The sequence below is a fragment of the Naegleria gruberi genome (genome assembly GCF_000004985.1).
Source record: "Naegleria gruberi genomic scaffold NAEGRscaffold_4, whole genome shotgun sequence".
NCBI classification, from domain to species: Eukaryota; Heterolobosea; class Eutetramitea; order Acrasida; family Naegleriidae; genus Naegleria; species Naegleria gruberi.
In genome coordinates, this window is record NW_003163323.1 from 576,443 (window position 1) to 601,240 (window position 24,798).

A 24,798-nucleotide genomic window follows, 5' to 3' on the forward strand; every position below is an offset into this window, starting at 1 on the left:
GTGGTGGTATTCATTTGTGTTGGAGTGATGTCCTGAATTGATATGCTTGGTTGGAAGAGAATTGTTTGCACCCATTTTTTTGTAATAGATCAGCAATTACAACAGCACTACACATCATACCACCAAACAGCAATGCAAAGGTACTCACTGACAGTGAAATAGCGGTCAAAATAATTAACAACACAAATTACAAAGGTCAATTTAAGCAAATCAAAGATGAAATTACCAACCTCATCAGCACTAAAAAACTTCAAGCATCCATCGAATGGACAAAAGCTCATACAGGAATAACAGATGGAAATAACTACGCTGATAAGAAAGCCAAACAAGCCTCACGAATAGGACATCGAATTGCACCCCAACATCTACTAACTCAAGGGCAATTAATTATCACCAATTCGAAAAAAGTTTGGAAAAGTAGAATCAAAGGAGTACTTAGGGAAAAGCTCTACGATCAAGGAACATCCGAACTCATCAACAGAACAAATCTCAATTACCTCAAAGAACATACCACCCCAACTCACAAATACTCAATCTGGAGGCTCATGATAAATGGACACTTAAGAAGCCTCATAGTAGACAACCCACAATGCCCAACATGTAACAAAAACCTTGACACAGAACACCTCTTCATAGAATGCCCAGAAATGAATTCAGCAAGAAACTGGATGATTGAAGAAATCAAAAAAAATCAATCTCGAACCAGTACTAAGCACAGAGAGGACAGAAATATTAACACCAAACTCATTCCAACTGAATATCTTTGGTATTCTGACAAAACCTATTCAAGGTATTATCAAAGAACAATGGCCCAAGATACAAGGAGGCCTCTCACTTTTTGGAGGAAGAGTACAAAAACAATACAACAAAATCTTAAAAATTCAATAAGACGTTCCAAATGGACGAACCCGTCGGGTTCATTCGATTAATAAACGTTTAAATTTTTTTGTAATAGAAACTGGAATTTTATGTACTAATAAAATTAAAAAATAAATAGTTAAATATTAAACAAACGCGTCACCACCAAATCATTTGGTGAGATGATAAAAAACAATCTTGCTTTGAGTTAAAAATCAGATACCGACAATGGGGCTCGAACCCACGACCCCAGGATTAGAAGTCCTGTGCTCTATCCAACTGAGCTATGACGGCTTACATTCTCAATGAAATTTATCTTCAAATGTGGCTCTATTCGGTCTGGGAAAGGTTACTTTGGTTGCAACACTGCTTTAAATTTTCTATTGAAGTGAAACCTTTCTTAAATAAAACAACGCTCCCAACTTTATAATAAACACAACGAAAGTGGACACTAACGTAACATAATCTTTGCTTTCTTTCTCATGTGCTTAAATGCTAACAAATTTCATCTATTCCACTGAAATTAATTGGTGATGTAGAAAGCAAACTAGATAAATTTTTATTCCTTTGTGGCTATAACAATAGTAACTTCATTACCCATTGGATTATTACTTTGATAAATTTCATCAGCGTAGGTTTCCATCTTGGTTTTGAATTGTTGAACTTGTTCTTCAGAGACAGTTTGGAGAAGATTTCTGATATCTGGAGTTCCTACATTGAGTTCAGTGAATTCCTTTGCATTGAGAGCATGGAATGGTTGGAATTGATACCAAGAAAGACAAGTTTTGAATCCTCTAGATAAGACACGTTCTCTCAATTGATCTCTATTGTGCAGATGGAATGGACTTCTGACAGGTGGCTTGTTATCAACCATTCCCCATTCCTTCTTGCATTCCATAATAACTTTTGGAACAACAGTAAATTGTGGAGAGTTTGCTGGTCTTCCCCAAACTGAAAAACAGGCACGTCCTGACTTTTTCAAAACTCTTGACACCTCGGAAAGTACCTTATCAGGATTTGGAACAAGATGCAAACAATAATTAGAAAAGACAGCATCAAAAGTTTCATCTTCGAAAGGCAATTCCTCAGCAGAAGCATCCACATAATCAATCTTTCTATTAAATGGTGCTTGAGTAAGAACTTGACATTTTTCTTCTGTTAATTTAATCATTTCCTTTGATAAATCTAAAGAAGTCAAATGACCATCCTTGTGCATTGATGAAGCGATCAAATACGAGCCACCTCCGCCTCCACATCCTAAATCTAAAATTCTTAAAACTTTATCATTTTGCTCTCTGATGCCCAACAAGGACACTAAAGAGTAGGCAGTAATGTTGGTGGATGGTTCTAACAATTCTTGAAATATTTTGGAAAATTCGTCCCACTTTTTCTTTAATTCCTCTGTTCCGAGAATGATTGGTTCTGTTGATTGTTGTTGCATTTTTTTTGTAATTGGTCTTCAGGTTTGTATCAATACAAGAGATAAATAAACTTACACCTTTTGTTTTTTTGTAATGGAAAAGAATTAATCCATGCGTAGCGGTCAATTCATTGAAACATGCCATTTTGATTGAGAATAAGTCATGGTGTTATTGCTTTTGGATATGGATTTTCAGTAGATCTATTTTGTCCGCAGGCTGTTGTTGTGAAAAAAGATAATTCGAAAATGAATGCATAGGCAGTTTTCCAAATTGTCAGAGATTCCATCCCACCAACTTCAGGATAAACAACATCTTCATCAGTACATGATTTTACACTCCTTTTCAAAGTCCAAATAGGAAATAATGTACTTGCACCACCTAGAGTTTCCTTTCAGTTTGTGCAACAAATTGTTCATTAGAAATCTTTCCATTTCTTCCACTTCCATTTTATAATAAGAAGGGTAACTTAAACTTCTCATATCCAAAGCAACAGCTTTGTCTAATAAATCCTCTTTGATATGGTCTGTGAAATCGGGTTTGTTGGCAAGAATTCCACATTCAATTGATTTCAATACTAGATCCCTATCATCTTGTAATTCGGCTGATGCAAAAAACCATGCTAATCTATTGTGTTCTATTGCCAACAACATTTTTTCCTTGTTTGTGTTAATGTGAGGAAATTCCTGGATCAGTTGAGGATAAGTGGTTATTGCAGAAAAAAATAATTCCTCATCCTTAAATTTCCCATCAATAAAATACCATATTCTCCCATTAAGCTTAAGAGCTTCCCTAATAAATTCCTTGTCAACCACAAATTTGGAACTCAATAAAACTTTTGTGTTCACTTTAGCCGTGCTTAAAATAAAATCTCTATCATTCCATAATTCTTCTAAATTCTTCTGAAAGTAATGCAATGGGTTTGTTGCTCATTTGAAGAGCAGCCAGTAAGATATCCTTATCAGTAATGAATTCTCTACGAATGTATTTAACTGCCTTCTTATTGGCCTTAATAGCTAAAAGCATAAATTTCTTCCATTATCAAACTGTCTGGTAAATATTTTAACATGAATTTGGGCATTACCCTCTCACGAGCAGCTTTCATTAGTGATTTTTTGTCTTTCTTCAGTCCTGGATATTTCCAAGTAGTAACAATCAAAATGCTCCTTTACTTCCTTCTTCATCATCAATTCAAGGATTGTTGCATAATAGTATCAATTCGAACATTAATGCATTGAATAATAATGTATCACAAACAACATTAGGTGGGATCAGTTAATTGTTGAATCCAACTACTGTTAATTTCAATCAACAAACAAGTCATCATTTTTAGCCAATTTACTTGGTTGACTCGATGACTCCTCACATTTTCTTTTCAACATTTTTTTGTTATTAAAAATTAATTATTATTGTAATTATTAGTTAAAATATTACAAAATGTTCAACATCAAATCAATTTCCAATAAAGTAAAAGTCTATAATTAGTCTTTGTATTGGCTCAACCAAATATTTGAGATTAATAATCTTTAACCACAATCCAATTCTTTTTTCCCTCTCAATCCGATCTACAACCTCACCATCATCATGTATTGTTGGTTAAGTCGTAGCGAAAACTTAAACAAAAAACCCTTAAAAAAATTAGAAAAAGGGCCACCCGATAAAAACATCATAAAAAATGTGGGTGGTATACTGCGGCTTAACTTTTTAGCTTCAGACATGATCAGGTGGACTTTGTCTTTTATTAGCATTCATATTATGATGATAAATTTGAGACTAGAAAGTTAAATTGAAAGTGGGAAAGGAAACACTTTAAAATAATTTTATTGAATAATAGTATTCGGAATGGGAGTTTCGGATTACAGTTTTGGATCTTTTTCGTTAAAAAAATGATTTCACTTGGAAAGGGAGCATTGCTTTCACTCTCATTGCTTATTCTTGTTGCTGTTCAACTTGCAACTTGTCAATATGTTACTTTTACATACAATACTGGAAATGTGGCAAACAACAATACTGTAATGGAAATTAATTTAAAGGATGGCTCTACTATTAGAAAATCTAAATTGTCAAATGCAGAAATGTACTTTCAAATTACTGGATATGCCACAAATTATAATGAAATGAAAATGTACATGCTCTTTGGTGATAGTAATGAATTGTGGACTTTTGATGCTAAAACCTTGGCAATGGAAAAGAATATTTTGGGAATTGATGCCAGTGCAATTACTGATATTCAATTTGACCAAAAAACATCAACTCTTTATGCCATTGTTCAAAACGAGAGAAATTACATTCAATCCTATAATTTCAAAACTCAACAATTGGAAATTGTCATGACTTTCAACGATACTATGGCCACTATTTTGGGTGCTTCTACCTATGACTCTAAGAATGGAATTTACTATGTTGGTGGTGCTTTTGGAAAGAATAATGCTATTGTTGGATGTGATGTTAGAAATAGAAAGATTGTTTCTCAAATTCTCTTTTTAGATGGTGACGAATTCAATGGATTGAGCTATGATGGCCACACCAACAAGTTGCATGGATTGTATACTAAGGGAAATTGTACCACCGACTGTACCTCAATGATTAGCATTGATGGATTGACTGGAAAGAGAGAATTCTGGCAACCAAAGAATCTTCCAATTGGTATCCTTGGTCTCTATTCAAACTCTGCTTATGAAGGTTTCTACTTTTATCAAGTTATCAATAATGGACTCTACAACTTTGGAATGATCAATTTGGCCACCAAGCAAGTAGTTAGAAATTACAGAATTTATGACAATTTCATTTATGGTGCCTTCTTTAAGGACTTGATTTAAACTCATTCTAAATAATTTTACTGTTATGAATGGACTTTAATGAATTTTAACATGTTTTGGAAATAAGGAAAACGATTCTTATTGATATTAATGTGTTTACCGTTGTATAGTTCAATTTCAATCCTGATGTTACATGTTTTTGGATTACTGTAACCTTTTCGACATTGTTCTCAAAAGATCCCTGCCATCTTCAAGATTCGGATGGCCTTTTCACTCTTTTGCACAGTAATTTAGTCTGTTTGTAATGGATCTTTGTGTGTCAGCAAGCCTAACCGAATCCATAATTATAAAAACAAGTCCATTCAAGAAAGTCATATTTCATCTATCCCTCAACAAATTAATGAAAATTGACAGGAATGGATTGCGTAGAGTAAGATAATAACATATTTAACGCTCTCTAATCCTTCCATTACACAAAACCATCACAAGAAAAAAAACTGTCAACAACACGAATGTCAAAAATCACATCCTGTCTTTTTGCCATTCTCTTGTTGTTTATTGTAGAAGGCATTAGAGCACAATGTCCACATGCTCAGTCAGGACTTTCACTCTTCTCCTCCCTTCCACAATGGAATGTACAAGGAGCAGACCTCGTAATTTCAACACCGGTCAAGGTTGACCAAACAGCAAGCGCCGTGCTTCGTTCTATCACAATCGCTAATGGTGGTTCACTCATATTTGATGATGCTATTTTGAATTTAAATGTTGAATTTATCAAGGTTGAAAAGGGAGGTAAATTCATTGCTGGTAGCGCTGATTGTCCAATTACAAAAAAGATTACAGTTACATGCTATGGTACTAGAACTTTAGAAAATATTATTGGTAGTGATCCATATGATAATACAGCAACTGGTTATAAGGGTATTATTGCTATGAGTGGAGCTACTCTTCAATTACATGGTGCTGTTAATCGTCCAACTTGGACTAATCTTGCCGAAACTGTTGTTAAAGGTTCTAATCGTATCAAGACTATTGATGCTACTCAATGGAAAGTAGGTGATAAGATTGTTTTGGCTTCCACTGACTTTAGTGAAGTTGTCCAATCAAGTGCCAAACTTCCATCATGGATGACTGGTGGTTACAAATTCCCAGACCAAAATGAAGAACGTACTATTGCATCTGTTATTGATTCTCGTACATTTACTGTTGATTTACCATTCAACTACACTCACTGGGGTGCAGGTTATCAAAGAGCTGAAGTTGGTATCTTGAATAGAAATATTGTTTTCAGAGGTGATAATTCAAGCGCTTCTCAAGCAGGTTATGGTGGACATTTTATGATTCGTTTGTTGGATCATTGTGAAATTAGTGGTATTGAAGTTACTGGATTTGGTCAAAAGGGTGTTATGGGAAGGTTTGTAATTCTTGAAAGTTTTTACAATTTTAACAATTTTTTTTTACAATTTTTGTAACATATTTTTGAATAATTGATAGATATTCTGTTCACTTCCACTTGTTGGCTTATCACTCTGAAAAGATTGGTAAGCAATTCTTTATCAAAGATTCCTCAATCCATCACTCATTCCAAAGATGTATTGTTGTCCACGATACTAATGGTTTACTTGTCAAGAATAATGTTTGTTTTGATTCATTTGGACATCAATACTTCCTGGAAGATGGGCCTGAAAATGGTAATCAATTTATTGGAAATCTCGGAATTAGAGCTCGTCCTGTTGTCAGTGGAGATCCACAACAATTAATTCCTTCAGATCATGATGTTTCTATCTTTTGGATTACTAATCCAAATAACACATATATTGGAAATGCTGCAGTCCAAGCAAAGTTTGGCTTTTGGTACACAATGCCTGTAAATGTAAGTATTCTAAATTTGTGAAATTTTAATTATTTTAAATTTTATAAAAATTAAATAGCCAACTGGTTTGAGTGCTTCCACTTATGGAACTACTGTCACTCCAAGAAGACTTCCATTGGGTGCTTTTATCAATAATACAGCTCACTCTTTATTTACTGGTCTCATGGTTGATGACATGGAAAAACCTGACGGTACTACTGAATTGGCTTCTTATTCCCCACCAGTTGAAACTTGGTTCGAAGGTTTGATTGCTTACAAGAATCGTGATCGTGGTTGTTGGGCAAGAGGAGGTCCACTTGGTTTCAATAATTTCATCTTGATGGATAACAGACTTGGCTTCCTTACACCTCCAGGTCCTAATATCTTGACAAACTCATTATTTGTTGGTGAAAGTGACAATGTTGGTGAGGTTGCTAGACCTACTATTGATCTTGGTGGTCGTTCTAGACCTGGTCTTTATTCTGCTGGTGACATTATTAAGGGTCATGACACTTATGATAATGGTGGTCCTCAATACATTAAGAATGTAACCTTCCTTAATTATGTAACTAATCAATATAGAAAGGCTGGTTCCCTGGGTCAACTTATGAATGCACCATTTAAGCATCAAAGTATGAATAGATATGTAGATTTAAAGTTTGATGATGCTACTAACAGAGTTTACATTCATGACCAATTTAATGATGCCAATAGAGGTACCACCATTTTGGATATTGATGGTTCCGTAACTGGTAGATCTCCAGGTGGTTGGATTGTTGCTAATGACACTTTATTGACTAGAAAGGGTTGCACACCAGTTCCTCTCTGGCAAGGACATAATTGTCCAGTTGCTTTGGAAGGTTATTCTCAATTCGCTGTTGTCAACCTTAATGGAGAATTTTCTACTGAAAGTGACACTGGTTCCTATCCTGATTTGAATGTAAAGGGAAAGACAGTTGCAAGAATGTACACTCATGATTTGACTAGAGGACTTTCTAGCTCAGTAGTTGGTGCCTTCTCATCTGATGGTTTCTTTTATTTCCACTCCAATGTACTTGTCCGTAATTTCTATGCTGTTCGTTGGGCATTTAACATTCCTACTCCACCAGCTCTCAAATTCTCATTGGGTTCAAGTGCTAACAATGAATGGATTGTTTTCAATATTCAATATCCAAGAACAGCCGTTTTGGATATCACTTGGTCTTCTTACAGTCAATCAGTCAGACAACCAATGAAGAAAGCCAATAATTTACAACAAATTTTGGACGATCCAACTTATTACTATTACGATTCTGCATCTGAAAATCTTTTCATCCATTTGAAGAATAGAGCTGGTAGAACAGCATTCTCTGAAAGATTCAATTTAGTTGCTTATAGTTTTGATGGTTTCAATGTTGTTGTCAATGCCACATGTGCCAATAACAAGTGTGATGTTGATGATTACAGTTTACCAAAGGATGCTGAAAAGTTTATTAAAAAGTACAATAGAGAAGATAGATTTGCTGGTGTCATGCAACCTTGTCAAATTGCATCATCTATGACAGCTGTTAAGGGAAGTGGTATTGTTTTTGCTGTTTTACTTCCAAATAGAAGAACTCTTGATGTTACTGTTCACCATGATCTTTCATTGATTGCTTCAAAGATGTCTATTGGTGTTGGTGAACCTGGAAGTGAAGAAAAGTTCATTTCTCAAGTTGGTGTCAAATATTCTCCATATTCCATGTCTAGATTCTCAGTTGACTTGTCCTATGATGAAATTGCTGCATTGTTGAAGGGTAAAATCTTTATCAAACTTCACACTTTTGATTATCCAGATGGTCATTTGAGAGGTCAATTACATTGTAACCATGGTGTTAGACCAAATGGTCATGCTGCTTGTCAAGTTCCACTCAGTATTTCAGCTGCCAAGCCATGTGATCCAGTTTCTAATTCTTTCGTTTTCTACACTGATGTTGAACAATCTATCAAATCAAGTTATTCCATTTATGGTTGGTCTGATACTGTTATTGATAGAAACTTTACTGCTGCTCCAATTTGTGGTACTTCATCAATTAAAACTTCCTTATGGAAGGGTGGATTCCAAGTTTCAAAGAGTTTCAAGGCTGGAGGTCCATACAATGTGGTTGATTTGAGTGTTTACAAATATTTCGAATTCTTTGTTAGAGGACTTTCCCAAGGACAAACAACTTTGAATATTTACTTTACTGAAATTGTTAATGATGCTGCCAAAGATATTTCAAGCATGTACATTGATCCAAAGTATATTCAACATTTCAAGATTGATGATTCCAGAACTACCAGAGTTAGAATTCCAGTTGCTGATTATCCATTCACAAACAAGACTTCACTCAATGCTGTTCAAAGAGTTGGTTTCGTTTTGAATAATCAAGCTCAAGGTACAAGAGAATTGATCTTTGATAATTTGAGATTTGTTACTGGTGAAAATGACCAGTTGGAGGATTCTGCATTCGACACTGCTCAAATTATTTCATTTGATAAGAAGTGGGGTATTTGTAATGCTGCCAATGTTGAAAATCCAGATCTTGATCCATTGAACGTTAGATTGACTGGTTTGGAAGTTGCCGAAGCTTCTGCCATTATTCCATCCAATTCATCTGCCCCAAGAACAAGTAACGCCACTCGTGGAGGTGTTAGTTCAATGATGGTCAATCTTCTTATTGTTTTGATGATGCTCATTACTTTCAATCTTTAAATTGTTCCAAAACATGAAATGATTTGAATAAAAATTGTTGAAATCTGTTAAGCTCTGTCTTTGCACTTTTTGGATGTTTTTATAAGATGATAATAAGGACTTGATGTTATTTGAGGGTTAAGATTTCCTAAAGAATTTTCATTTCATCCTGGTACATTTAATATCGATGTGCACAAAACTATTAAATAAATCAATTTTGTTATTGTAAGCATTTTTTCCTTTAAATCTCTTCTTTGTCTGAAACTTTAAAGCTCCCTAAAGGTCAACAATGAAAAGAGAAGGAAAGAAATAAGATTCCTTTCTGATTTAATCTTATTCATAGTTTTAGTAGAAAATGAAATTGATCAATTATTGGTTGGATCTGGTTTAAATTCCACAAACAATGAGCATATCCACATATGGATAAATAAAGCTTTTGAACAAATGGTACCCATTATTAATTTCTTGATATGATACAGTTACTAGATCCAATTCATTCTTGAAGAAACACAAATACTTTTTCTTTTCATATTTGAAAAATTCCATTCTAAAGGTATACTGATTAAAGAGAAGACACCTCTCCTCGCAACAAATTAAATTTCCCTCCTCCTCAATACTTGAATCACTGAAAACATTACTCAGAGAAACGAGTAAATAATTAGATGTTGTAAAACCTCCACTAATAGCAAGACTCAAATTTAACCAGTCCAATAGGAGATAAATTCTTCCTTCATCGTCCTGAGTCATGGCTAACACTCGATTAACTACACAATTATAATAACCATTCCTTAATGCATTTTCCAAATTAAAGTTCTTCTTCTTTCCTCTTCCTGAAACTACTGAAATACCTTTCGGATAAGCAATGATTAATTCTTCTGCATTCTTTCTACTCCTTTGAACAATCATTCCATCTGAAGTCTGAAACATCAAATCATCTGTTCCAATCTTTCCATCACTCACATGCACAACACCGAGACTGCAAGTCCTATTAGACGAGCATTCATTACTCGAATAATAAATCAAATCCTTCTCCCTAAATAACGAAAGCTTTCCTGGAAGATCCCCAAAACTACGAATCCACATCACTTCACACGTTTTCTTTTTAAAATTCAACAAAAGTTTACACATCCCAGAAGCACAAAAAACAACCACTTGATCTCCATCATCATTACATAATTCCATCGCCGTTGGACGAACCAAATTCGAGACAGTTATCCGACACTTCTCCCTCAGTGTTGATAATCCATAAATTACTATGGCATTATTCTTGATGGTGAGTATTTCTTGTTTTTTGTGGTGAATGGCAATGATCGGAAGTGCTGATAGAAGAGGTGCTGATCGTGATTGGCCCTTCGAAAGAATGGCACCTTGACGTGTTTGGAAGGGTAAGGGTCTGTGATAGAGTTGATTCATTTTTTTTAATTAATTATTGGAATTTTATTTGTGGATTATTTCATATCTGTTGTAATTGTTTGGTCAATTCATGGACAGACAGATCAGCATTTGAAATAGGCTAATAAATCTAAATTTTAATTACAAATTAAAAAATATAAATTATTAAAATTAGGTGAGTTACTGTTTTTGTATCATTACCGGAATGAAAATAACAAATTAGCAACATAGATGAATAGTAAGGTCGTTGGCAATGTTTGATTTGGTCAACTACTGTAAATTGGGTAAATCAATTATTATGAATGCAACACTTATTTCGATACAATGGTTGCATGGTTGACTGTAACACTTTCAATCCGCTTATAAACTCCTTCGGATTAGGAAGTACAAAAATCTTGTACGATTGTCTTATACGACTTTTTAACCAATTCATCTATTCTACATTTTTGATTGAATTCAACTAATGAGACCATTTAAATTATTATCAACTACTGTAGTTGCTGCACTTTACAGTTCGAATCGAATAGAAACAATTTCCTTGAAATTGATCGAAAATGAATGTAATAGTCATTGTATTTGATTTTCAATGATTTGTGATCAAGCCAACTCCACTAAACACATAATTCCTTTCAATATTCCAATTCAAATCACCAAATAGAAGCCACCAATTTCAGATGAATTAATCAAATGTTTATGGCAATGAAGGAACTTGGTAATCATCTCTCACTCGTTGGTTTTTTGAAAAACTTTTCATCGGCTAAGAGATGACAATTTTTCAACGATACCATTTCAACTACTACCTATTCCTTACTCAATTATAAAATCTTATTCAATACATCTTCATTAATTCCGATAGCTAATACAAAGTTTTGATTGCAATGGACTTTTTCCTCTTCATCACGTTCGAACAGCGAGCTTGACTGGTGAGGAATGAAAAGGCGGATGCGACTGAAGCGCGGAGAAGTAAAAAACTTGAGGCGTTCTTTTTGTTTTTTACGAAGAGCGACTTGCTAGAAACCATTTAAAGAATCATCAAAAAGCAAACCTTTAAAAAAAAGAAACACAACAATTATCATAGCAAGCAACGACTCTTAACGTGCTGCTCCTGTAATACTATCACCTACTAACCTAACGAATACTTGAAACAAACCGTGACGAGGCAACACGAATTTTTTTACATCAGAATTCTCTAGTGTTTGCATCCCTATCATCATATTAATAGTAATTCATCATATTTTCAATAAGAAAATGGGACAAAATTCATCTTCTCACGATCGACACGAAAGTAAGAGGAAGAAACAAGCTAAAGTTGTCATGATTGGATTGGACTTTGCTGGAAAGTCATCAATAATGTACAAGATGAAGCAAAAGAAGAATCTTCCATCGACAGTGCCTACTCTTGGGTTTAATGTTGAAGTGTTAAAGTATAAGAGAGTTGTGTTCACATTGTTTGATATTGGTGGATTATTCCTCAAGACCAAACAGTTGGCACAACATTATTTCGAGAAGAATCAAGCTGTGATTTTTGTGATTGACTCAACTGATAAGGCCAGAATGAATGATGCCAAACAAACTTTGCATTTGATCATGGATGATCAATTGGTTTCTAATTGTAAATTATTGGTATTGGCTAACAAGCAAGATCTACCAGATGCTATGAGTGTAGATGATGTTTCGAGAGAATTAAACTTGATGGATATCAAGCAAACTTGGTCGATTCAAGGTTCGAGTGCCAAGACAGGTATTGGATTATTGGAAGGACTTGACTGGTTATCAAAGAATGTGTAATTCTCTTAACAACACTCAGGTTTGATTCCTACCTGACATGCTAATTGATATTTTGAAGAAACACTTGGATGATTGTAGAGCAATATGGCTCGAAATATATTGAAATTACTACATGTTTCTCAAGGAGCTTGGAGTTCTCTTGTGAATCACAAGTGTAGTGTATGAGTGATTAATAAAATCTAACAAAACCCAAACACTTTATTTTGCTCTTTACATTAGTAACTTCCAAAAGAGTAAGTAACTCAATTTTTGTAACAATTTAAAAGTCTTAATTTTGTAAAGACTTTACTGGTTTTATGTAAATTGGTATGAATAAATTTATTATTGAAAATCAAAGATTGCACCACAATCGATTGCATCTGGATTTTCCACCTCTTGTTGGGTTTGTTGTATTGAGTTCGAATTTGGAACCCCAAGAGGCACGAAAACACTCTGCATCAACTGGACATATTGCACATAAGAAAGGGAATTCTGTAATTGTTTTGCAATGTGTTGGAAGATCTTTGCTTGCTCTTCTTTGCTAATTCTATCTATTATTTCCATAATAATCTCTTGTTCTGAGTTGAATTCAATTGTAATTTCTTCTGACACTGACACTTTCAAATCTAATTCATTTTGTAAGGGATCTTCTCTGTCAAAAAGAGTTGGTCTTCCTGTATCTTGTATTTCATTTATATCGAAGAAGGATACACCTTTGCTCTTGGCATAATTAGAATCCGAATAATCCTTGTAACTTCCCTTTTTGAGTCTCACTGTGTTGCTGGCTTTCTCAGTCATTACATGAATGTCAAAAGTGCCATCATCATAGGAAATCTTCCAAGCAAAGGTGGATGGTGAATTTTGTGCATTCTCCAAATCCAACATTGATGAGTAGTATTCCTTGCGAGATACTGGTTTACAATCTTTCTTGATTACTGATTTGCCAAGAGGTGAGTAAATTAGTTGGTAAAGTGACACCTCATTCACATTTCCAAAAGTAGCAATCGCAGGTTTGTATCTGATGTTAAATATTAAAGATGGTTCGTCATTACTTTCATCTACAAAAAGACCTAACGAACAATATTGAATAAAGTCTTGTCCATGAGTCTCTGTAATATCTATCAATTGTTTGACATCTTGTTTGGATTGACTGCACTCGAATTGAAGTGACTTCATTACAACTGGCCAAAAGATCTTCCTCTTATTCTTTTGAGTAGGGGTAGTGGAAGAACCTTCACCTTTATCTGTTGATGATCCTGTTTTGACCTTCTTGATCTCTTCCGGTTCTTCAAAGCCTATTTTCTTCTCAATAATAGAGTCACAATCCTCTTCCTCCTTTTTAACCTTTTTGTTGCTGCGACTGGTGGTTGTTTGCTTTCTCTTTGGCATGTTATTGGGTATTTTTTTTGATGTTATTTGCGTGATGACGGCTAATCATTATGAACCCAACACAAACAAATTTGCTCACAATATTTTTTGTTGGTTCAAATTTGTGGCAAGGTTACTATGGAAGCGCAGCAACAATTTCTGTGTTTTGGTGGGCTATTTCTGATTTTGTGTTGTTGGTTGTTTTACAAAAAGGAGATTGTTATGCATGACATAATTTGGTGGAAGTGGACTATTTCTTCTAAAAAAGATAGGTGTTATGCCACCTATCCTCCACCAGAACCTTATGGAACGAACTGAGGTATTCAAAGAATTACAAATTAAGGTGGATTCTTCACATACTGTCACTTTTATAAAAATTCTTATTATTTTTCAAATTTTTTGCATGCCCTCAAAAATGGTTCCAAACCTGAAGTTATTTTCTCTATCAATATAATAGATAAGGAAATGATTTTTGAAGGAATGATAGTCTTATATGTCTGGATTATGTGGTTAAAATCATACAGTCAAATACCTGATATTAAGGGTAAAATTGAATATTGAGTTGCGTCGACCGGGAATTGAACCCGGGTCACGGCGATGGCAACGCCGTATTCTACCACTAAACCATCGACGCCTCTTGTTAAGGTATTAAGGATGCTATTATTGAACATATTTTTCAAGCGTGATAAGCCTGGAAATTATGTTTTTGTTGTCATAATTTTGATCGATTTTCGAAGCAAACCAATTCTTCCTTCACTTTAAAAAAAATGAGAATACACGAAATTACATTCACAGAGCAAGGTTTGATGCACGCAGGCCTTGCCGACTGCAAACCATTCGAAAATTCAGCCACTCTTTTCAACAATGGAATGGAAACAGCCATTCTAATATTTTCTGTTTTGGACGAAACTGCCTCTGATCAACCAAAATATATTAATCACATTTCCACCGAATTTACACAAATTGGATTACTTCCTCCTTCAATGCTTGCTAACAAATTCATTCATGACATTCCGAATATTTCATCACGTCAACCAAGAGTTGAATATTTACGAAGTGATGGAAAATTCAACGATGCGAAACATTTGTTTATTGCCTTCTTTTCCAAATCGTATTTTGATCAAACTAAACCGAATGATGATTTTGTAAAGAGGTTGTTTTCAAGAATTTACTGTGATATTGAACAATATCAAATTAAACATTTGATTATGGAACAATTGGTTTTACCAGATACCGAGGCACATTTTGAATGGAATAAGGTATTGAGAAATTGTGAAATGTGGAAGAGTTCACTCATGAATTACTTTTCAGAGCTTGATAATTGTTTGATTATGTGTCCAAAAGAATGTGTGTGGAATCATTATTTGAATGAGTGTAAAACTGTTTCAACTGTTATGAGTTATAATGTATTGGCCCAAAGTTATACATCCACACATTATAATTATTGTAAACCTTATATTGGATTTGGTGTGAGAACTCCAAAAATTGTTTCATTGGTGGATTCAATTCAAGCTGATATTCAAATGTATCAGGAAATGGAAAAGGACATGCTTCAACAGTTGACTAAACCTCACCATCACGTCTTATTCAAACCAAAGGAAGGAAGAAAGGAAGGACTTGCCATCATTATTGACAAACGAGTGTGGGACATCACAAAGGAAGGCAGTAACAAGTTGGCTCTAAACCATCCTCAAGATATGATTTTCGTAGCATGTCGACACAAGTTCACTAAGAAAACACTTCTGGTTGTGTGTACTCACTTACTTGGTGATCCAAAGCAATTAGATATCCAAACAGAACAAGCCAAAGTCCTAGCCAATCGTTCAGATATGACCAAACTAGAATGTGCATGTGAAAATGTCATTATCGGTGGTGATTTCAATGCCTCACAAGAATCTCAAGCTTATCAAGTTGTTGAGCAAGCTGGTTTCAAGAGTGCAATCAAGGAAATTCATGGAAAGGAACCTACCATCACATTCAATACTGATGCCATTCACCGATCCATTGATTACTTGTGGTACAATTGCTCTACTATCATGCCTTCAACCTGCACAATTTTCAATCAGAAACAAATTGAAATCAAGAAGGAAGAAGCTCTTCCAAATCATCAATATGGCTCGGACCACATTCCAATATTTGCCAAATTTGTGTTGAATTAAATCCTTTGTTTATTATTAAATATATAATTAATTGTATAATAATTAAAGTATTTAATAGTAATTAAGATAAAATTGAAAACATTTACGCCATCACCAGCCGTTATATATTTTTTTAAAAAAATAAAAACAAAAAAACATCAACTTCATCAAATAGTAATAATTCAAATATTTTTATTCTTCCTATTGATAGGTAATCAAATATTCAGGATAGGCTTGCTTATTATCATAGACAATAATTTCCTGTCCTCCCCATCCAGTAACACTATCAAATCCCTGCGGAGCAATCTTAATCGTCTGCATCATATTCATATTAGCATCATATGAATGACCAACAAGTACTCTCACAATGAACATTCTTCCATTATTACTATTACCAGCATATCCGAGAGAGTAGGAAGCATTGGGACTAAAGTAAATTCCATTTCCAAATTTCCCACTATTACTCACTCTTGCATCGAAACCTTCCTTGGCAATTAAATCAGCAAATTGTTGTTGAGTTCCGTGGAAGAGTTGTTTCTCATTGTGGTTGGCTTTCATGTTCTGCTTTTGAAGACTGTACCAATTCCATCGAATGTAATTTTCAATTCGTTCAATTTTGAGAATGGTTTTACCTGTGGAGGTTGAGGAAAAGAGCTGAGAACAATGTTGAAACTCTTTGGAGGAGGTGGAAAGTGTTACTATTCGAAAGTGTGGTTTCATGAGAGGGTTTTTGGAGAGTTTGGGAGGATTTTCCCATTCCTTTGGCCATGAAGAGATGCAATTCACTTGTGTGTTGCTGGTTGAATTGGTTGCCTTGCTTTCATGTATAAATGAATAGCAATGTGAAATATCTCCAGATAGATACTTTTGACAGGAAGTAGCATCTTGGCATGTATGGAAATAGTGAAGGCAATGCTCTTTCTGTTGGAGTTTAGTACACTTTGAATCGTATTTGCATGGATGGACGAATCTGGATCTGTGAACAGAATCAGTAATCATGGAACAGTTTGCTCCCTTCTTACATGGATGATAATACTTTTCACCATGATCAACATGATCCCTATAGTTTGTTTTGGTACATTTATCCCAATGTTTACAAGGCACCTTGTCTTTTAATTCATTAACTTTGGTTGAAGTTGATGATTTCGTTGTTTTGCTGCAGCTTGGTGATGAGGAATGGCTGGTTGTTGGTGTTGTACTTGTGGATTGGATTGTGGATTGTTGTGGTTTGACGTAATTGACAGGAAGAAATTGTGGATTAGCTCCTGTTGTCATGTATCCAACAATTTGTGGCACCGTTCCTTGAGGGATATTTTGTGGAGGTTGGGATGAAACACTTGGTGTGGGCAATGTTGGATTGTTTTGCTTCATTTTTTTGATAGTGTGAATTGAGAATTTTCCATGTCAGCCTTTTCTGACAAGCGCAAAGATTAAAAAAAATATTAACAACTGACACGATGCATCAGCCAAACAATCCGAATGGCACAAATAATAATAATTGGCAACAGTTTCCGCAACAGCAAATCTATTTGCATCAGCAACCACAAGGTCAAGTATTTCCGCACCAACAATTACCAATGTATTGTCAACCGTACCAAATTATTCAAATTCCTAATGAAATGATTCAACCATCAACACAACAAGTTTCATCTCAACAAACAATGCTACCAAACGTGATGCTCAGTTCCACTTCAACTTGTCCACAAGATTTTCACAATCAAGTACCAGAAAGAGAGGATTTTTGCACTGATTGGAGATTATGTTCTGAAACAAAAGATCAGAAACACAGATGCACCAAAAGACATTTATGTACCATCAAGAATTGCTCCAAAACTAGTGATAAGGTTCATGTTGGCAGATTCTTGCATTATTGTAAATATGGTGAAAAGTGTCGTCACATAGATGATGATAATCATAATCATAACTTTATTCATCCATGCAAGTATAAGGGAGATTGTAAAAAGCTTGGAGACATTATGCACAGAATTTTCTTTACCCATCCAACAATAGCTGACAATGGCTTGTATCCAAGATCTTGGGGAAAGGTGTTGGACGATCATTGTAAATGTGTTAAGCTTTCACATAGCTCTTCAGAATTCAAAGAGGTAGAGAAAACATTTATTCAAAGAATTAATCACAGCCATCCAACTGCTCAAGTAATCGACATTGAAAGAGTGGAAAATGCCAAGTTATGGAGAGCTTTCTCAATTAAGAAATCAGAAACCATTCACAAGAATCAAAATATCAAAGCTGAAAATCAAGTGAAAACACTCTACCATGGAGCTGAAGAAACAGCAGTCGATGCCATCACCAAAACAGGATTTGATTATAGACGATGCCAAGTTGGACATTATGGACATGGAAATTATTTTGCAGTCAATGCTAGTTATAGTCATGGTTATGCCAAGCCATCAACTTCTGATGGTAGTAGAAGGATAATTGTTTGTAAGGTAGTTGTTGGAGAATCTCTCAGAGTAGCACAGAAGGATAATACTCTGAGAAGACCTCAGGATAAGACAACAGGTAAAATGTATGATTCAGTACAGGGAGGACCAACAGGAACTGAATATGTAGTATTCGATAACGAATCTCCATATCCTGGATATATTGTAATTTACAAATAATATATACTGTCGTTGATTTTCACACAAACGCAAAACATCAATTTCTTGTCCTCCACTTGCTTAAGTACTTTCAATTAATCGAACAATTTCAGTGGAACGATTTCAACGAGTCTCTCTCATCATGCTTTTTTAATTTAATTCTCAAGTAGGAATTTTCAAAAACTCAATTTTACTGATTGAGATTGTATTTGTGCAATGAATTTTCAATTAATTAAAAGAGTTAGGCGGCTCCTAATCTGACGGTTTGTGCAATGTCTGATCGAAACCAAATCAAAGTGAGCAATTAAGCTCAAACCCTGATCCCTACAAAAAATTGAGTTAATAGTAGATGCAACACGTGGGCTGCTTTCAGCTATTAAACTGAAAAGAACAGATACTACACTCGATCAAAGCCAATTGGCCGAGAAAGATGGTTTTGAGAATTGCATAAGGCACACAGTATTTATTCTGTTTGTTGGGGAGTAAAGAATGACAAAATGTTTGTGGTATTTTAATAAATTTTAATGCCTTGTTCAACTATTGATATTGAACATGTAGCGAATCTTAATTAATCATTTTTATGATGAGCAGTTCAGTCAATAATTGACTCCAAAGAAGCTGTTTGGAATATTGGAAAGAATGTGAGAAGCACCAGGTTAGATTGCCAATTAAAGTGGCCAAAATTGATAAGTAAACTTGAACTAGTGCAAAAAACAAAAAGACTACAGGGATGAGGTGCATTCATCGTGATATGGCCGTAGCCATTCATTAATGTAAACTAAGGTTTTTCAAAATGTTCAAAAATTGCAAGTTAATTCACTTTAAGAGGATTGTTAGCGATCAACTACTTTGAAATAATTAAGATAAATCATTTATTCCAATACCATTTCCAACACAATGCACCATCTGCAATTATTGCCCTCATGGAATCCCTATTTTCAGTTTCGAATCATCAAAATCTCTTTCTCCAGCTCGACGTTATAGAATTTAAGGGAATGGGTGTAAGCTATTACTCAATCCGTTGATTCGTATTCTTAATATTTAAAATTGTACAAATATCATTCTCTCACATGATTTTGAAGTTTCCAAGAGGATGAAATGGCACTCATTTCTTGCGCAAATTCCACAGATCAATAATTAGTGCTCACGACAGCGCTTTGGTTTCGGGTACAGAATCCACCATAAATGGCATTCACACTAACCATTATGCATTTTCAATCACAAAAAAACAACTTTACTGTATTATTACAAATAACAAATAACAAAATGGTCTACAAAATTTATGGTGCTGCTCAATCTACTTGCGTTCAACGTGTTTTGACAACAATCAAGGAGAAAGGTTTAGAATATGAACTTGTTCCTGTTGATTTAATGAAGGGAGAACACAAGTCACCATCCTACTTGGAAAAGCATCCATTTGGTGTCATTCCAGTCTTGGAAGATGATGGTTTCTTGATTTATGAATCTCGTGCTATCTGTCGTTATTTGGAAGCCAAGCATAAGAGCCAAGGAACTGAACTCATTCCAACAGAGCTCAAAGCTTTGGGTTTATTTGAACAAGGTGCTTCCATTGAAACTGCTTACTTTGATTCAAATGCTTCTGGTTTAGTTTTCGAAAAGTTATTTAAGGGAATGATGGGATATGGAGCTGCAGATGAAGCTCGTGTCAAACAATTGAGTGAAAAGTTAGCACTCAATTTGGATGCCTATGAAAAAGTGTTGGCTAAACAAGAATTCATTGGTGGAAATCAATTTACCTTAGCCGATTTGTATCACTTACCATATGGAAACTTGTTGTTCGCTATTGGATTGGGCAATTTATTGTTGGATCGTCCACTTGTTAAAGCTTGGTGGGAAAAGATTTCAGCAAGACCTTCATGGAAAGCTGTCACAGGACAACAATAAATAATACTGTAATTCCTTCATAGAATAAATTCCACAAATGTCTCCAATCTTGAATATCAATTTTTTTATCGTTGCTCAGCAAAGTGAAAAGCTGTATTTAATTTGCCTCAATTCACTTTCATCACTTGGCCAATAGCAATTAGAATACAAACTTTAAGAAAAGAAATGCAAAGCAAATTGGCGCAGCGGAAGCGCGATGGGCTCATAACCCATAGGTCCTAGGATCGAAACCTAGATTTGCTATTCATTTTACAATTTTGGAATTGAAATGTTCTAAAAATATTACTAAGGTTTGTAAAACATGCACCCTTAATGTTTACATCTAAAACTAAAGATAAGGGGACCAGTGGGAATCGAACCCACGGCCTCTCGCACCCAAAGCGAGAATCATACCACTAGACCATGGTCCCTTTCATTTAAATTTGAATTTTTGTTGCTATCCGTAGTTTGTGGTGTAACAGATTAATTCTTCTTACTATAGTATAATAGAAAGGAATGTTTCTTCCTCTAGCCATGATCTCTGACATTAACTGTCTTTCAGATCATAAGAGATGTTTTGTTGACTTGATTTTCTTGTTTTCATTATGAGTTTTTAAAGAAAAATTACATTTTCAAATTGAATGGACAATTATTACAATAACACAACTGTAGATACTTCATTACTTAAACAGATCTGCCTGTTACCGAGGACATTAAAGTGCAACATTTTCCTGCAAATACTGTGCGTTGTAAACTTTTCAAATTAATACGCACGGATCTTGTCCAACACTTATAAAAGGCAGTCTCAAATTCAATCTGTTTCATCCAACAATTAAACTCAAAAAATGTCTCAACAAAACAATACTGAATCATCTGCTGCTACCACTGCTGCTACTCAACCAAGCGTTCCTGCCTATAATTTGTTAGGAAGTTCTGGATTGAGAGTATTCCCATTATGTTTGGGAACCATGGGTTTCGGCCAAAATCCAATTACCAAGACTTTTGTAAGTTTGAAGAGTTTCGAATATTTTATTAACTTGAGCTTTGTAGGGTATTGGTGGAAGTGATGAAGAAAGTGAAAAGATTCTTCTCAAGTATTTGGAAATTGGAGGAAACTTTATTGATACGTAAGTTGAACATTTTCTATTCGAAACTCATTGAAACATAGTGCCAACTTCTATGCTATCGGAAAGAGTGAAGAATTGATTGGTAATCTCATTAAGAAACACAATCTCAATCGTGATGAATTGATCATTGCCACCAAATTCTCACTTCCAATGACTCAACATGCCAACGGTGGTGGAAATCACAAGAAGAATTTAATTCAATCACTCGATGCCTCCCTCAAGAGATTGCAATTGGATTATGTTGATTTATTCTATGTCCACTTTTGGGATTTCACCGTTGATGCCAAGCAATTAATCATTTGGTTAGACGAAATTGTTAAAAGTGGTAAAGTTTTGCATGTTGCTGTTAGTGATATGCCTGCTTATCAAGTTGCCATTGCTAATACATATGCTGAAGATCATGGATTGACTAAATTTGTTGCCTATCAAGGAAGATATTCATTGGTTGATAGAGCTTTGGAACAGGAGATTATTCCAATGACTAAATCTTTGGATCTTGGAACTGTTCCTTGGGGAGTACTTGGTGCTGGTAAATTGACTGGAAAGAAATTGAGAAATCAAGAAGAAAAATCCGAAACTGAAAGAAAGTTTGTTGAAATGAGTCAAACAGATTATGATATTCAAGATGTTGTCATTGAAATTGCAAAGGAATTGAATAGAACTCCATCACAAGTTGCCATTAATTGGATGATTTCTCAAGGAGTGTCAAGTGTCTTGATTGGACCAAGAACTTTGGAACAATTTGAAGATAACATTAAGAGTTTGGAATTTAGATTAAATCAAGAACAATTGAAGAGATTGAATCAAGTTAGTGCAAACTCTCCTTCATTGATTTTCCCTTACAATTTCATTGGACAAGATACTCAATCGGCTAGTATGTTATACTTTAATGGAAACAAGTTCTCTATCAATAAAAAATAAGGTGGATTCAATAATTTTATAACAAAGAGGCCATAAAATACAAATTTGTCACTTTCCTCTTCTAGATATGAAGATTTTTGTGTTTCGATTTTTTTGCATTTTCAAAAATGTGGATAACACAGATGCAGAGAAAGTTGTTTAACATTATGTTGAACAATGTTGATTTGTAATGATTTGTTATCTGAATCTTATTATTTGGAGAATGGTTTTCTTTATTGGAATGTTATCTGATGAACAATTTGGGACGAAACATTATCTCTTCACAACTTGAAGAGTTTCCAACAACAAGTTTAAGAGAAAACCATTCCCATTAGATTCGACACTATCTACTCTTGGGTAATGAGTGTGTTTTTCATTGTTATTTTCATTATCTCTTGCGGTGTTTTACGTTTCGAATAAATAGTGGAATGAAAAGTGTGAATGTTTGAATCAATAACAAAAAAACAAAATGAATAACAATTCAAACAAATCATTTTCTACTAGAAGAAACTCTTCTACTTCTGTTCTCAGTTGTATTGTCTGTTTGGTATTATTCACCTTCATGATGACAATGGTTACTCCAGTTGAACTTTCCAAAGGAAACAATAAGAAACCAATGCCACCAAAGCACAATAACACTCATCCTGTTCATCCAACTCATCCAATTGCTAATCACACTCATGCCAACACTCCTGTCAATGACAAATCTTTGATTGATAGAATTAATTCCAATCATACTCATGGATGGAAGGCAACTGAATACTCTAGATTTGATAACATGACCATTTCACAACTTAGAGATAATCTATTTGGTCTTTCATTGATGAGCTCTGATGAAGACACTCCAAGAATGGCAAATATTGAAACAAGAGTTGATATACCAATGAATTTCGATGCAAGAACTCAATGGAAAGGATGCGTTCCAGCAATTAGAGACCAACAAACATGTGGTGCTTGTTGGGCTTTGTAAGTTTTACAATTTGATTTATTTCAACTTACATTTTCATTTTTGTAATATTTATGATTTTAGCTCTGCAAATTATGTATTGGCTCATAGATTGTGCATTGCCACCAATGGTCAAACAAATGTTGTCCTCTCACCAGAATATCAAGTTCAATGCGATACAATGAATAAGGCCTGTCAAGGAGGTTATTTGAAATATTCTTGGACATTTTTGGAAAATACTGGAACACCACTCGATACTTGTATTCCGTATGCTAGTGGTGGAGGAACCTTCTCCTCTGGTACTTGCCCAACTCAATGCAAGATTGCATCCATGTCCATGAGCAAGTATAAGGCCAAAAACACTGTTTATATTTCAGGTATCAATAATATCAAGACTGCAATCATGACATATGGCAGCGTGCAAGCTGGTTTCACAGTCTACAGAGATCTCACAGGGTAAGTTGAATTTGTTTCATATATACTAATTTGTTTTTCTAGTTACAAGTCAGGTGTCTATAAACACCTTGTAAGCACAGTTCTTGGTGGACATGCTGTTGCCTTAATTGGATTTGGAGTTGAGGGAGGTTCTAATTATTGGTTAGCTGCCAATTCATGGGGTCCAAATTGGGGAATGTCTGGATATTTCAAAATTGCTCAAGGAGAAGGTGGAATTGAGAATCAAGTTTATGCTGGAGAACCTGTCTATTAATTTGAACAGTTCAAAACTCCAAACATTTGACAGATCTATCGATCTTTCAGAAACAGTTTATTCTAACAAAATTATGTTGGAATTGTAAATAACAAAATAAACATTTCCATTTTGTATTCCAAAGGAGCAAAATGTCTAGCAAATCTAGGTTTCGATCCTAGGACCTATGAGCCCATCGCGCTTCCGCTGCGCCAATTTGCTTTGCATTTCTTAGACGCTTCTCTTCCTTAAGAAGTATATGTAGAAATTTACAATGCCAAAAAATTGTTATGAAAGACTATTACATGTTGTTAAAATTAATGCATTAAAATACTGTTTTGAAACCAATGAAATTCACTACAAATTTGCACGGGTGGCCGACGCATATCCCTTTTGGCCTGAAATC

The 24,798-nt window shown here is 34.7% G+C and overlaps 12 protein-coding genes and 4 non-coding genes across 16 annotated transcripts; 8 read left to right on the forward strand and 8 right to left on the reverse strand.

Annotated features, from left to right (window-relative positions):
* Positions 1-1,078: 1,078 nt before the first annotated feature.
* Positions 1,079-1,152, reverse strand: NAEGRDRAFT_t53. The gene has a single exon. It is a non-coding gene; the product is annotated as a tRNA-Arg (tRNA).
* Positions 1,153-1,395: 243 nt separating this feature from the next.
* Positions 1,396-2,307, reverse strand: NAEGRDRAFT_37668 (UbiE domain-containing protein). The gene has a single exon (XM_002682114.1). It carries the CDS (start codon positions 2,297-2,299, stop codon positions 1,418-1,420), a length of 882 nt encoding a protein of 293 aa, XP_002682160.1. The 5' UTR covers positions 2,300-2,307; the 3' UTR covers positions 1,396-1,417.
* A 289-nt stretch (positions 2,308-2,596) lies between these two features.
* Positions 2,597-2,929, reverse strand: NAEGRDRAFT_62777 (uncharacterized protein; the record flags this gene model as incomplete). The annotated part of the gene is made up of 1 exon (XM_002682115.1): positions 2,597-2,929. The coding sequence occupies one exon, from the start codon at positions 2,927-2,929 to the stop codon at positions 2,597-2,599; it is 333 nt and encodes a 110-aa protein (XP_002682161.1).
* A 1,233-nt stretch (positions 2,930-4,162) lies between these two features.
* On the forward strand, positions 4,163-9,649 carry NAEGRDRAFT_56847 (uncharacterized protein; the record flags this gene model as incomplete). The annotated part of the gene is made up of 4 exons (XM_002681953.1): positions 4,163-5,069; positions 5,600-6,449; positions 6,626-6,908; positions 6,967-9,649. 4 exons carry the CDS (start codon positions 4,163-4,165, stop codon positions 9,598-9,600), a joined length of 4,674 nt encoding a protein of 1,557 aa, XP_002681999.1. The 3' UTR covers positions 9,601-9,649.
* A 317-nt stretch (positions 9,650-9,966) lies between these two features.
* NAEGRDRAFT_62780 (uncharacterized protein) lies at positions 9,967-10,992 on the reverse strand (the record flags this gene model as incomplete). Its single annotated transcript, XM_002682116.1, has 1 exon — positions 9,967-10,992. The coding sequence occupies one exon, from the start codon at positions 10,990-10,992 to the stop codon at positions 9,967-9,969; it is 1,026 nt and encodes a 341-aa protein (XP_002682162.1).
* Positions 10,993-12,219: 1,227 nt separating this feature from the next.
* NAEGRDRAFT_30204 (ARF/SAR family small GTPase) lies at positions 12,220-12,759 on the forward strand (the record flags this gene model as incomplete). Its single annotated transcript, XM_002681954.1, has 1 exon — positions 12,220-12,759. The coding sequence occupies one exon, from the start codon at positions 12,220-12,222 to the stop codon at positions 12,757-12,759; it is 540 nt and encodes a 179-aa protein (XP_002682000.1).
* Positions 12,760-13,080: 321 nt separating this feature from the next.
* NAEGRDRAFT_46011 (uncharacterized protein) lies at positions 13,081-14,127 on the reverse strand (the record flags this gene model as incomplete). The annotated part of the gene is made up of 1 exon (XM_002682117.1): positions 13,081-14,127. One exon carries the CDS (start codon positions 14,125-14,127, stop codon positions 13,081-13,083), a length of 1,047 nt encoding a protein of 348 aa, XP_002682163.1.
* Positions 14,128-14,669: 542 nt separating this feature from the next.
* Positions 14,670-14,740, reverse strand: NAEGRDRAFT_t52. The gene has a single exon. It is a non-coding gene; the product is annotated as a tRNA-Gly (tRNA).
* Positions 14,741-14,912: 172 nt separating this feature from the next.
* Positions 14,913-16,265, forward strand: NAEGRDRAFT_46012 (uncharacterized protein; the record flags this gene model as incomplete). The annotated part of the gene is made up of 1 exon (XM_002681955.1): positions 14,913-16,265. The coding sequence occupies one exon, from the start codon at positions 14,913-14,915 to the stop codon at positions 16,263-16,265; it is 1,353 nt and encodes a 450-aa protein (XP_002682001.1).
* Positions 16,266-16,445: 180 nt separating this feature from the next.
* NAEGRDRAFT_62784 (uncharacterized protein) lies at positions 16,446-17,615 on the reverse strand (the record flags this gene model as incomplete). Its single annotated transcript, XM_002682118.1, has 1 exon — positions 16,446-17,615. The coding sequence occupies one exon, from the start codon at positions 17,613-17,615 to the stop codon at positions 16,446-16,448; it is 1,170 nt and encodes a 389-aa protein (XP_002682164.1).
* A 605-nt stretch (positions 17,616-18,220) lies between these two features.
* On the forward strand, positions 18,221-18,868 carry NAEGRDRAFT_30263 (uncharacterized protein; the record flags this gene model as incomplete). Its single annotated transcript, XM_002681956.1, has 1 exon — positions 18,221-18,868. The coding sequence occupies one exon, from the start codon at positions 18,221-18,223 to the stop codon at positions 18,866-18,868; it is 648 nt and encodes a 215-aa protein (XP_002682002.1).
* Positions 18,869-20,113: 1,245 nt separating this feature from the next.
* NAEGRDRAFT_60266 (uncharacterized protein) lies at positions 20,114-20,752 on the forward strand (the record flags this gene model as incomplete). Its single annotated transcript, XM_002681957.1, has 1 exon — positions 20,114-20,752. One exon carries the CDS (start codon positions 20,114-20,116, stop codon positions 20,750-20,752), a length of 639 nt encoding a protein of 212 aa, XP_002682003.1.
* Positions 20,753-20,923: 171 nt separating this feature from the next.
* On the forward strand, positions 20,924-20,995 carry NAEGRDRAFT_t47. The gene has a single exon. It is a non-coding gene; the product is annotated as a tRNA-Met (tRNA).
* A 95-nt stretch (positions 20,996-21,090) lies between these two features.
* On the reverse strand, positions 21,091-21,162 carry NAEGRDRAFT_t51. The gene has a single exon. It is a non-coding gene; the product is annotated as a tRNA-Pro (tRNA).
* A 414-nt stretch (positions 21,163-21,576) lies between these two features.
* On the forward strand, positions 21,577-22,779 carry NAEGRDRAFT_62787 (uncharacterized protein; the record flags this gene model as incomplete). The annotated part of the gene is made up of 3 exons (XM_002681958.1): positions 21,577-21,735; positions 21,782-21,858; positions 21,900-22,779. 3 exons carry the CDS (start codon positions 21,577-21,579, stop codon positions 22,777-22,779), a joined length of 1,116 nt encoding a protein of 371 aa, XP_002682004.1.
* A 595-nt stretch (positions 22,780-23,374) lies between these two features.
* NAEGRDRAFT_30183 (uncharacterized protein) lies at positions 23,375-24,413 on the forward strand (the record flags this gene model as incomplete). Its single annotated transcript, XM_002681959.1, has 3 exons — positions 23,375-23,724; positions 23,789-24,160; positions 24,203-24,413. The coding sequence occupies 3 exons, from the start codon at positions 23,375-23,377 to the stop codon at positions 24,411-24,413; spliced, it is 933 nt and encodes a 310-aa protein (XP_002682005.1).
* Positions 24,414-24,798: the final 385 nt, after the last annotated feature.